Source organism: Thalassophryne amazonica, chromosome 4 (genome assembly GCF_902500255.1).
Source record: "Thalassophryne amazonica chromosome 4, fThaAma1.1, whole genome shotgun sequence".
Taxonomy (NCBI): domain Eukaryota; kingdom Metazoa; phylum Chordata; class Actinopteri; order Batrachoidiformes; family Batrachoididae; genus Thalassophryne; species Thalassophryne amazonica.
Genome location: NC_047106.1, coordinates 23,303,271 through 23,317,069, shown reverse-complemented (window position 1 = coordinate 23,317,069; position 13,799 = coordinate 23,303,271). Strand labels below are relative to the sequence as shown.

Here is a 13,799-nt window from a genome sequence, read left to right as displayed (position 1 = left end):
AGTAACATACAAATAATTTTTTTTTTTTTTTTTTTTAAATCATACATTGTGATTTAAGGATTTTTTTTTTTTTTTTTTTAGATTATGTCTCTCGCAGTGGACATGCACCTAAGATGAAAATCTCAGACCCCTCCATGATATATATATATATATATATATATATACACACACACACACACAGTGCACTTTGCATGCATTTTATTATTATTATTATTATAACTTTTTTGTCTCACTGGCTGCTCCTCCCTGCACACCATCACGCAAACGTTTTATAACATTTAAATTTAAGACTATCATCATTAGCTCTTCATTTGGTATAATCCATATCACAGAGCCTCATGAGCGTTTGGTAAAAGTGAAGAACAGAAAAGTGGCTTCTTGTACTCTGACAGCAGTCACATGACTTTTTTAAATCACTGACATGGTTTTTACTCTTTTTTTTTTCATATTTTTCATTTGTGACTTCTTACCCAGTCAAAGAAAGTCCAGTAAGTAAGTCCCATCCACTTCTCCCTTGTTTCGCTCGGGGTCACCATAACAGATCCAACATGGATCGGCATGTTGATTTGGCACAAGTTTTACACCAGATGCCTTTCCAGACACAACTTCATATTACATGGAGAATGGGCAGGAGTAGCCTTGAACCAAAAACCTTCCTCACTACAAATAATCGCTATTAAACGCTTGGCCACCACCCCCTTAGTCACAGAATGTCCAGTAAAATGTATTAATGTTCTCAGTATGATTTCAAAATTATGTAATTTTTATGTTTCTGCTGCATTTCTCATTTGGCTGCTCAGATATTTTAATGCGGCAACAACGTAAACTACAATTAAAATACAATTCAGAATGCTTTTTTTTTTTTTTTTTTTTTTTTTAGATAATGCCCCCGGTCACACGGCACTTAAAGGCCAACGAAGCCCTAACAAAACAGGAAATCTGGACTTTCGTTGGCATCATTTAACGTTCGCTCAGCTTTGTTCCTGCAGCGAGCGCTTTGTCAGGATTTTAAACTGTCGAAAAATTTGAATGAATGCCACTGAAAACCTCAGTTTGTCTGTATTTCGTTTTGCTGTCTTTCTTGACGTTTTCTTATCGTTTGCTTAGTTTTTGTAACCTTAGCCTTTCATTCGACTTCGTTTGCACTTTGGTCAACCTCACAAGGATGTCAAGAGAAACAAATTACTCAACTGGATGTACCGCGCAAATGAGGGAGGAGCTGATGGGAATTCGTCAGCTCATTTGTCAGTGTTTTCTCGACGAACTGTGACTTTGTTTTTTTTTGTTTTTTTTTCCACCTTCGTTCAGGAATCGTCGTTGCCGTGTGACCGGGGCATAACAGAGCAGCTTGGAGAATCAGCAGAGCTGTCTGTGGTTGTGGGCAGCAGAATTCCCACACTCTTTTAATGATGGGTACATGCTCAAGTCAATTCCTACATCACTGAAATTGATAAATTAATAGAGCGAAAGTTTGAGTGTCCCACCCGTTATCACCGTGTTGTATGAAGCCGGATGTAGTGGCTGCTGGGTGATGTATAATAACACTGATCTTATCACTTTCGGCACTTACTCGTGATAAACCTAGAACATTTTCACAGAGATTCTTAACAAATTTAAAAATACATTTACTACAATTTTTACATTCATCTTATTGATAAGTGATCGTAACAAAAGCATTACATTTTTTAAAGGGAGTTTAATAACTTCATATATAATTCATTTCTTTAACAAAAAATTGTCACATAACTTGTGTTGAGTAGGAATCACTGGACATTTCAGATTTAATTCTCTTGACTCATGAATGGAGAGTATTGTGTGTACATTACTTCAAATCTGCCATATCTGAAGCAATCTTAACAAAAACAACTAGAAGAAACACTTAGATTCAAAACCATGCCTTTGATGTCTGACACAGATTCATGCAAATTAATTCTTTATGACACCATAAAATATGGCTCTGTCTGCATTCATCATAGCTATTTCATAAAAATAGGGCTCATATATAAATGTATAAAGAATTTCCCTTTGTCCCTTTTAAAGTCATGATAAAGGAAGTACCGTATTCTTCACACAAAATTCTGCCTGAAGAAGTGGTGACCTGATGCATGAGCATGGCCAATGAAATGTCTGATTTCTTCACAAATAAATAATAAATCACTAATAACTCACCAATAGGTAGCCCTTTTTTGTCCTTGTTCTCATTCACTAAATGTGGTCCTTGTATTTTAATTTAGGGTGGGTGTTTAACCAACTTTCTTCAAAAAATAAAAAAGGGGAGGAGCTGAGGCTTGGCCATGGGCCCTCTGACAGGTGAATATGGTAAATAAGTATTTTAGATTTTGCCATGTGTTTAATTATATGTATTGTTGAAATGCATAGCTTAAGCTTGACCTTTAAAAGGTCACCCAAGGTCAAAAGTCATGTGAACAACAGAAAGACAATACATGATTTCACTTTAGGCCCCATTAAAAAACATTTTATTTTTCATTTTGGTGAATTTCATTGATGGCGGTACAGCTGTTGCAAGAACCGGCACATCTGCTAGGTGGCGAGTATGCTTTGGCCGAAGACGGCCGAAGTTTACTGAGCCGGGCCAGAACTTGTGGCTTGTTGTCATTGACAACTGCACAGTCAGTTGTTTCCGTCTCACTCACACACCCTATGTGTGTTTATCATGTGCAGTACACTGACTGTATTCAACATGGAATCAAGCTTTATTTTAAAAAATAAATATTTTCACTTCCTCACTGGTATGCAGGTGCTGTATGTCATTTTTCAGGTTTGAAATGACGTATGTACCTGTTTGTAAGAAAAACAAAATATTAAAAATACAATAAATCCACCCTCCTGCATCAATTTTTTTAATGTTAAGGGTGATAAACTTTTTTTTTTTTTTTTTTTAACAGGGCCTTAGTGTCTAATAGTACCCATAGTTGTATCTAACAAATTCTTCAAAACAGTCATTCCAAGTACAAAAAATAAGCATTGGGCCAAACGTTTAACAGATTTTTCTCAATATTAAAGCACTTTGTCCCTTGCCTGACCAAGTGCTTGCTCACAGGGGGTTGTTTTGACCATTGGGGTTTTTACGTAATTAGTGTATGGCCTTGCCTTACAATATAAAGCGCCTTGGGGCAACTGTTTGTTGTGATTTGGCGCTATATAAATAAAATTGATTGATTGATTGATTGATTTATTCCACAAAGTTTACAATTACAGTGTGAGGTCAAAAGTATGAACATGTGTGAGACTAGCACAGAAATAAGATGCTGAGATTATGAGAGCGAGTCCATAACGAGGAAATACCTGTGACTGCAGTATCTCCAGCAGAAAATAACCAAAAGAGAAAACAGTGGGGAGCGAGGGAGACAAAATGTGACAGGAATAACAGAAGGTATGAATCAGCACAAAAAGAGAGAGAAAAAAAGCTGTGAATGGGAAGGATATAAAGAAGAAATAATAATGCAAATAAATACTGAAGCCAACAAGAAGTGAAGCCCTGGGAACACATTCATTGTATTACACCGACCAGCTTTGGCATATTCAGCGATGCAGGACCACAACAGTACATGATGTTGCCTCAACTAGATGGCACTAATGCCATTCACTACAGCACAAACGCCACATGCTTTGTGTCATTTGGCAAATTAACTGTCAGTAACAAACAATGAGTCAGACTATATGTGAGTCAGGGCAAGATGATGACAGCACCATCAGGTTTTTGTATCCTGAGCAGTGGGGATGTTTCAAAACGATCTGCTGAGACACACACACACACACACACACACACACACACACACACACACACACACACACACACACACACAACACACACACATATTCAACTGCTTATCCTGGATCGGGTTGTGGGGGTCTGGGGTCTATCCCAGTAGTCACAGGGCGTGAGGCAGGGTACACCACGACGCCAGTCTGTCACAGGGCCACATACAGACAAACAAACACAATCACACCCACACTCGCACACCTACGGACAATTCAAAGTTTCTAATCCACCTAACCTGCATGTCTTTGGATGTGGGATTTAGCTGAAGCACCCGGAGAGAACCCACAAAAACACAGGGAGAACATGCAAACTCAACACAGAAAGGCCACAGGTGGGAATCGATCCCATGACCTTCTCGCTGTGAGGCAACAGCGAGAAGTGTCTGCTGAGATATAACTGTTATTTTCTATTACAAAATTTCAGATGGATAAGGACACTTCATCACTCTGGATGAAACAAAGGTTGGTAACTGTTATCTTAAGTCTTCTATGATGGGAAAATTGGCGCAACAATGGAAACAATGCACAAGTGAACACAATAAAATGGAAATGGATATTTCTGCTCTATCACCGTACAGTACTCGCAACTACAGGTAGGAGACTCGTCTCCCAAGTGGTACCAACTAAAGGCATGAGATTCGCCTCCCAAGTGGGGGGAGTGGCCTCAGGAATGAGATTTGCCTCCCAAGTGGGAGTTGCTACAGGCATGAGACTCGTTTCAAAGTCTGGGAGCACGCGCTTTTGCAGCAATCCATTACCCCACAGAATTGCCTTGGGACTTGCATGGCAACCACCCAGGGATACAATCAGTCCATCCCCAAATCTCTCAAATAACCATCTATTTGCTGCAGCCAGATGAAGTGCGGCCATCCCCTTGGTCTTCTCCAGCCACTCGTGTCCTCAGCACTTAGGCACCTGTGTGTTTAGTAATGCATAGACAAACACACCACATGGTCAAAATGCCAATAGTGATACGCCTTCACAATGCTAGTGATACTTCTCATCTGAGTCTCCATAAGTCACTGCTCGTTTGATACAAAGCCATTCCAACAGTACCCAAGGATCCTCCAAAAAGACCTTGTATCAAAGACATCCAGTCATCACCTTAGATCGCTGGCTAGCATCTAAGTTTCACATACATATAGTAAGACAGGTAGCACCAGGACCACAAAGACTCAATTTTCTTTGGGAATGATGAGGATGAACACAATTAGGAACAAACATATTGGAGAGAAAATGTCAGATTGACAGACTTTTTGGGCATGTTCAGAGGAGGGACCATGGGTATATAAGGAGAAGAAAGCTGAGTATGAAGAAACCAGGTAGGAAGAGAAGAGGGAGACCAAAGAGGCTACTTAGGAATGTGGTGAGGGAGGACAGGCAAGTGATTGGCGTTACAGAGGAGGATGCAGAGGAACAAGTAAGAAGTAACTCCTATACATGTCCTGAGGTCCACTGGACAAGTGCTTATCCCTGGATACAACAGTGTGAATCACTTGAGATTCTATAACTTCCCCTAGACAGAACGCCAGTCCATGACAAATTAATTCCACACCCAAGGCTGGTACCCATTTATAGCTGGCTGTACTAAGATGAAACAGATGAAGTGTCTTCTTCAAGGATACAGATAAGTCACCTGAAGCACACACCTGAAATCACATCTGGGTCTATATATTGGTTGTCCAACTTATATATGTTACAGACCCACTTGTTCCACTGATAAAAAACAGCTGAGAAGTACAAGCAATCACATCAATGAACACAAACACTAACCTTTGCATTTCTGCGTAGGCTCTTAAGAATGTTTCTCCGTTTGGGGTCTTCAATCTCTTCAATAGAGTTGTCCTTTTGTGCTCCTCCCAGCTCATCTTGGCTAGCTTTGGTTGAAGCACCTGTCTCGTCATCACTACCTATTGAGAAACTGGTTCTAAAACTACTGAATTTGCCAAGTCGTTTGGATCTGTCTCTGTAAAGCATAGGCTTCACCCCAATGGCTGATAGCTTTCTCTTGCGCTCAAGTGAGCTGCTATCAGCCTCACTATCTGACCCATTCCCGCCACCACTGCCATTGGTGTGACCCTTGTTGGCATTGCGGATTGTAATGATCTTGCCCTGTGTGCTGTCATGAGGGACAGAGTAGATATTCTCCTCCTCTGTGATCCGTGGTTTGCTCACAGCATCCATGGGTTCTGCATAGTCAGAGGGGTCATAGCCCCCATCGCTACCTGGAGCCCAGGTAACAGCTTGGGGCAAGGAGCGTCGATTGGTACCACCCTGCTGTTGGTCCATGTAAGGGCTGAGGTTGACCTTACGGACTGGCTTGGGTTTCACTTGTGGAGGCACCTTGTTGTTCAGCTTGCTCTCAAATGTGCTTATCTCAGAAATGACAGAAAAAGCATCACTTGAATCCAGATCTGGGAGTTTGAAGCTTGCTATGTGGGAGCTGAGACTACCATCCTCTCTGAAAGTAGGGTAGAGTGGTGATGGATCAATATCATCCTCAGAGTCCAACAGAGTGTTAACTGGACTGGGAGAACCATAGCGGGGGCTGATGCTCTCATTGGTACAAGCCTCAGCTACATTATCATACATGTGTGTGGCCTCAACAATAGTGCGCTTTTCCAACACCTCCTTGAAAAATGTTTGGAAATGGTCTATCTTATGAAGCCCACCAACCACCCCTCCATGCCCACATATTACCGTGTTAAACCTGGCATCTATTTCATGGGCCAGATCCTCTCCCTGACTGACCTGCTCCTTAGCTGACTCAGAGTCTGACAGTTCCATCTGGCTTTCCCCTACCGCTAGTAGCTGCACTGGAATGATGTCTTGCACCTCACAGAGAAAAGCACATAAAGTCTCCATAGAAGCCTTACGGCGAGCAGAGTATACTAAAATGTAGCCATGGACCAATCCGGTTTTGCGCAAGGAGAAAGAAGAATGGAAGGAGAGCAAAGAAAGCACAATATTATGCCTCTGAGCTCCTACATTGACTTCCAAGAGAACAGAAGTACCAGTACTGAGGCTGGAGGCAGGACGACAATGCTGGGGCAGTAGGAAAGGAGCAAGAAGCTGCTCAAGGTCATATGTGTCTCCACACATCAAGCACATGACTACCTTCACGTCTGAATCTGTCACAGGCTGGGAATGAGAGTCCCTGAAGGCTGAGGAAGAAGGGGGTAGTGGTGGAGAGCTGCTCCCTATGTTTCTCCGGGATTCTAAGAGGTTCTTCAGCAACTGGTTGATCTGCTTTTCACTGACACTGCGCCCATAACCCATACCTGGTGAGGCTGGATCTAGGTAAGAACATGGTAGCTTGGTAGCCACCTGCTGCCCTTGTTGGATGAGAGTCTGAGCTGTCTCTCCCCCAATATCGCCTATAGATCCCACCCCACGCTTGGTGACCAGAAGAAGAGATAATGGGAGCTGAGCTAAGCTGTTTTCCCTTTCCCTTCTGCTTATGGTTGACTCTCTAAGCTTCTCTATACTCTCCACTACGTAAGAGAGTGATTCCTTTGAGTTGTACAAACAAAGGCAGCCATGAGGTGTAAATGTAGGTGTGTGGAAGGAATTAACAGGCAAACGCACATTGCCCTCTATGGGACGAAGAGTTAGCTCATACATTCTCCCATCTAACAGGTAGCGGTCATCACTACTGCACAATGCCCTTACCTCGTTTGCCATCTCCCTGGCTAGCCCATCTTTCCCTAGTATCACAAGATTTATCCTATCAACCCTTCCCCCATCTAGTCTCGAACTGTCTGATGAGGGGTAGCGAGTAGGAAATCTGGAGGCTAGGATCTGTTCTATTTTACTGTCCACACAGTGGGGGCTGTTGGGGCAAGTGTCCTTGGTGGGGTGGTAAACAAAGTGGATATGTTTTAATACCAAAGCATCCCTTTCTGCCTGCAGTTTCTGCAGGGCTTTAAACCGTTGCTCCTCTCCTAATACCTCCTGAATGGCTTCCATTTTCTCTTTACTAGGCTTTGCATCTACTTCCAGTTCATAGAACAACTCAGAGTATTCTAGAAGGAGTTCTTGGAAGTCCTCTTTGGCTCGGTCAATGATTTCCTTCTGGTGCTTATTGTAGATATCCAGATATTCAGTCTCTTCCAACCACTGATAGAAATCTTCATTCATGATGAAGCTTCTGGCTTCCTCCCAGGGTTTTCCTGGTGTGATGAATGGTGAGACACTTAACTTCTCCTTGAACTCCCATCTCATCTCAGCCCTCTTACGCTCATTTCTCAGCTGTTCCAGATGAGTGACATAGATAGCCTCTGCTGCAGGAGTTTCCAAGAGGTCCTGAGGGATTCTATCATCCTCTATCTTATCAATGTGTGGTGTGGTCTCCCAAGGAGTGTCATCCAACACAATAAACCATTGGGAGAAATCTCTCTTTGTCTCCAAGACTTTCTGAACCCCAGACCAGCTCAGGTGGTCTATTTCATCCAACTCTGGTAACAGTAAAGACAAAGCCTGTGGTAGAGTACTGAGATACGTTTTCCTGCGTTTTTCTATATGGTCTTGTTTCAGTCTATGCACATGTTGCTGGAAGAGCTTCTTGGCTTTAGCTGTCCCCTCAAGAAAAACATAGTCCTTGTACTCAGGGGCAGACTGCATTCGTCGACTGACACTGGGCCATGTCTCATTGTGGGTTTTGACAATTCTGCTGACTAACCACTCATAGCGGTCTTTGGCTGAGGCAATCTGCTGACTCTGCTGTTTTAGTGCCTCAAAGTAAGGGATAATTTTAGGCTTTCCCCTACTCTTGTCTATTAGCTGAACCAGTGTTAGAAAGGCTAGGTCAACATTTACATTAGACCGTGCTGATGTTTCCACCACCTGTAGATTCTTCTTAGCCAGGGCAAAAGTATGAGAGTCTTTAATATAGCGCTCAACTCCTTCATCACATTTGGTGAGGACCATTACCACAGGTTTCTTTGTTTTTGCCAGCTGGTTGTACAGGTTGTTGACAAACTTCATCTGGTCCTCAAAGCTACGGTTCATACCCCTGCTAACATCCACACAAAGTAAGAAGCCATCCACCATCAGCTTGCCTTCAGGCATTTGTTTCTGTTCAAAGTCCTGCTCCAGCCCCAACTGATCTGTGCAAAAGTACATCAATTTCTCAGCTGAAGCCAGCTTGGTGGACGCTGCCCTTTTGATGTAAGGCTGAAGTGCTGTGCTGCGGTGTGGCTGGAACGTCTGATCATCAATGAACTCTGTCTGCTCCACCACATTCATTCGGCACTCTGGGCCCTCCTCCACTGTCCGACCTGCTTCTCCCCAGTACAGGAAGTGATCATTGTTAACCACACGGCCTCCAAAATCACTGGTACTGAGAACAGAGGTGTGGTCCAGGTAAAAGTCATCTGCGCTTGGTCGGACAAAGCGGTTGCACAGGCAAGACTTGCCCACACCACACTGGCCCTTCTCCTTTTCTGTGCCAGACAACCCAACCACAACTAGGTTGTAGGTGGGTGACCGGACATCTTGCTTTTTGGCCATCATCATCGCTTGTAGAGGTTCATCCTGCCATGCTGACCTCACACTCTAACAAGAGAAGGAGGCTGCCAAGGAAGGAGGGTTTCCATGAAAAAGCTCAGTGAGATGGGGTCTGGCCCTGCATATGAGAGAGAGAGAGAGAGAGAGAGAGTAGAAATATATAATTAATCAAGAGGAATACAGAGGAAAAACATTCCAATGAAAGGCTTCATTAGACAGCAATTGTGTTTCTCATCTGAATTTCTACTATGTGTCTATGCTGTTAATAATGTTTAATCTGCGATCCTATTTCTCCACTGAACGTTTCCTGAAAAGATTGAGGTCAGAGGCAAAGCTGCCGGAATGCTGCACATTATTTAACTCGGCGGTAGCTAAGTTAAAAGCCATTTCTTCACATTTAACACATTTAACATCTACACGAACCAAACCACACTAACAGTGTTGCCTTTCAGATTACATTTTGTCTCCGTTTGTTGAGACTCGATACGCATTTTGACTCATTATCTGACATCTAACAGTAGGATTGCTTGTCTCCCTGCCAGCGGCAGTACAATTAAGCTATGTGGGGGTTTACACAATCATAGCACACAAAACACACCAAATAGAAGACACACACAAGAAGACGAAAGGTAATAACGGTTCCAGAGCTAAAGATACTAATTGGCCAGCTTGGGAAGGCCATCTGCGTTTTAAAAGACTGCATCTGCCACTACAAAAAACACGACTTCCTATGTTTCTCACCAAACTCTGCTAACACATCATAACTGGCTGATATGCCATCGCATCGATGTTAGTATATTTTCAGCAATTTCTGCTGTAATGTCAAGAAATGCCACATACACCCAAATAAATACTGTACAACTAGACTTGACTGATCATCAGAAGACCACAGAACAAATATGACCAATGTGACTCGACGAAACCCAAAAATAACTTTCAAACTTACATGACAGTCAGACATGTGCAATGAGACTACCTCTTACTTGTCAAAACTGAACACAACATGTAGTAAAACAAACATTAAAGCCTCTATCAATTATGAATGGCTCTTTTGACAGAGTGTTCAAATGAAAAAAGGCTTTGTTGCTGCTATATTGAGTCTGTCAGAAAACAAAGAAGTGTGGTTCTGTAAAAAATAGCTTCCAAAGTCAAACAGATCGATATGTCGGGCATAACAAAAAAAATACATTATTGTACATTTTTCAGTTTCACATCTTAAGTAGAGTGCAACCAGGCTGTGTGTTAATACTATAAAGAAAGGCAAATGCTATTCGCCCAACCGTTGGGCAGATAAATGTAATGTCTTACCTTATTTGCCCAACTGTGATTGTGTATTTGACACGTTTTGTGCATCTAAACTACGTTTTTACACCACTTTTTTAAGGCTCTATTGCAGCGTGAAAACTGGCCTATGTTTGAAACATTTAACGGTGCCGTCTTTAATTACTGCGAAAAAAACACCACAATGGATGAAAGCTGACAAACTTTATAAGCATTTTGAATGGAAGCCTGTTAACGACGACGAAACAGTTTTTGAACAAAATGCTGCTTGTTGCTTGTAAGATAGTGTTAGTTTGACACAGTTCCCTGGGTGTGATGAGCCAAACAGAACCTCTTTAGATCATAGCACCTCCGCGGGCTGCGAACCCTCCCGCAGCTGGTGAGAAAATATCCCCCTTTTTTCCCTGCGTTGAAACCGGAAGTGAACTTACAAGTGCGCATATTGGTCAGTTGTGGTTGAGCGTATATGCTCGCGTATTTACTTTATTGAACCAACGGTTGGGCGTATAGCCACTCCGATAAAGAAAAGCATAAGAAAAACTTTGGTAGAGAAGCTTGAATCTTCGACTGAACTGGGTTGCTTGACGCAAGGACATTTTGCTTCAAATCGCAGAAGCTTCCTCAGCTAAAATTCTTGCTCTGGTAGTCTGACTTCTGTCTTGACTCTTGTAGAGAAGAAAATACAGAAGCCAACAAAAGCTGGAGTTTTTTTAAACCTAACCAGTCCCCTCCTACCGAGAGGCAGACTGCTATAGGCTAGTGACTAAACAATAGCTCTAATTAGCACCTACTGTGCTCTAGTTAGCACACTCCTAATGACAGGGCAGCTGTCCCTCCTAATGATGGGACGGAAGCCTCTCCTGATGGCTCCCTTGACGACTCTCCTGATGACGTGAATGACTCATTACCATGAACAAAAGACTGAAACTGCTTTGACCTGAGTACTCCATTGTAAACAGGGGACAAAGCGTGTCTCAGACCCCCTCCCCGGTTAAGGCTGGGTTTCAACTGTTTCACAAAGAATGCTTCCTTGACACCTCTCTCAAACGATTTCTTCTCTCTGGCTAAGATTTTAAATTCCTTGTCCTCAAACATGTGGTTAGTGTCTTTCAGGTGGAGATGAACTGCAGACTGAGGTCCATTTGCACCCTCTCTGCAGTGCTGGTATAGCCTCTTGTTTAAAGGTTGCTTAGTCTCACCTATGTAGTGTTCATTACAGTTTTCCTGACATCTGATAGAATACACTACATTGCTCTGTTTGTAACTAGGGATCCTGTCCTTAGGGTGAACTAATTTCTGTCTCAAGGTGTTAACCAGTTTAAAGTAAACTGGGATTTTGTGCTGTCTGAAGATCCTCTGTAGTTTTTCCCCTACTACTGCTAAATAAGGAAGAGACATTCCTCTTCTTCTTGTCTCCGTCTCCTGTCTATCTGATATCTTTGTTTTCTGGGACTTCTGCACTTTGTCCAGGGACCATCGTGGGTACCCACATACTGTGAGGGCTTTCCGTACAAGTTGTTGTTCTTTAGCCCTTCCCTCTGCAGTTGTGGGCACCTGTAGGGCTCTGTGTTGAAGAGTCCTGATCACCCTGAGCTTGTGTTCAAGGGGGTGGAAAAACTTTATACTCTCACATCGCTTCAGACTCTCACATACTCTCACACTGCTTCAGACTGAGAAACTTGTACTATATTACTTTTGCTATGCTAGCAAGATGCAAAGAGCTGGCTACTTCTTCAGGGCTTCTTGTATGCTGCACTTTGTGCTGCTGTCCCTAGTGGTGAGCAAAAGCTAAACAGAGGCAGTATCAATGTGCCAGACCGCAACAGTAAAATCCTGAAGAATGTTCTAGGTCTTTCCTGAAATATGTATTTAAAGGTAATAGGCAAATGTCACTTTTGCCATATTCTAACTTTACGCTACCTGCAGAGAGAACTAATACCATTAAGAACATGAAGGAATGGAATTTATTACCTGATCACATCAAACTCACTTCAAATGAATTATTTTTTTAAAAAACTTCTAAAATTGCATTTATTGACATAACAAGCAATCTGGGTTAAACCTTTAAACATATAGACATTTTTTTATATGTATATAGACTGAACATGTAAAAGTAAGTCCCTTCGGCTGCTCCCTTGCTTGCACTCGGGGTCGCCACAGCAAATCCAAGATGGATCTGCATGTTGAATTGGCACAGCCCTTTCCTGACGCAACTCTTATGACATGGAGAAATGTGGCAGGGGTGGGATTTGAACCCGGAGCCTCCTGAACTGAAACCAAACGCATTAACCACTTGGCCACCACCCCTGCTTGTATATAGACTGACCATGTGTGATGATTAATTTGACTGTAATTTATATTTATATATACATACACATAGACACATATATATACATACATACATATACGAGGTCTGTCAATAAAGTATCGTACCTTTTTATTTTTTTCAAAAACTATATGGATTTCATTCATATGTTTTTACGTCAGACAAGCTTGAACCCTCATGCGCATGCGTGAGTTTTTCCATGCCTGTCGGTGACGTCATTCGCCTGTGAGCACGCCTTGTGGAAGGAGTGGTCCCGCCCCCTCGTCGGATTTTCATTGTCTGGAAATGGCGGAATGATTTGGACTTTTTTCCATCAGAATTTTTTCAGAAGCTGTTAGAGACTGACACCTGGAAACCATTTGAAAAATTTATCTGGCTTTCGGTGAAAATTTTTACGGGCTTCACAGAGAATAAGGACTGTTACTACAGCTTTAAGGACGACTTTAAGGACGCTCGGTGCGCCACGCTCCGAGCTGCGACGACGAGGCAGAAAACGCCAGATCATTTCTAAGCTGATGGCTCTGTGAATACGAGACCGTCGTGTGCAATTTCTCTGGTTATCACAAGAGCTGGACATCAGCCATTTTCCGGCAGATTTCCCTTTTAACAAGAGATTTTGTCATGGAAAGCCGTGCGAAGGCTTTGTGCGTAACGACCGATTCGCTGTTTGAGCGAGACAAAGAACACCTCCGTTTCGACGTGTCATGGGACTAGTTGGGACATGCCTATCTCGGTTTTCAATGCTTACCAGTCCAGTAAGTATCAGAGAAATTGTGGAGAGCTGTGATAACCAGAGAAAGTGCACACGACGGTCTCGTATCCACAGAGCCATCAGCTTAGAAATGATCTGGCGTTTTCTGCCTCGTCGTCGCAGCTCTGAGCGCGGCATGCCGAGCGTCCT

At 42.7% G+C, this 13,799-nt stretch overlaps 1 protein-coding gene across 3 annotated transcripts in view; it reads right to left on the bottom strand.

Moving 5' to 3' along the window:
- The window catches only part of arhgap35a (Rho GTPase activating protein 35a), a 188,850-nt gene that overhangs the window by 53,644 nt on the left and 121,407 nt on the right, over positions 1-13,799 (bottom strand). For all 3 annotated transcript variants that reach the window (XM_034169246.1, XM_034169249.1, XM_034169247.1), the window contains exon 2: positions 5,557-9,409. In XM_034169246.1, coding sequence (XP_034025137.1) covers positions 5,557-9,300 — 3,744 coding nt within the window. In that variant the 5' untranslated portion in view covers positions 9,301-9,409. The remainder of the gene's footprint in view (positions 1-5,556; positions 9,410-13,799) is intronic.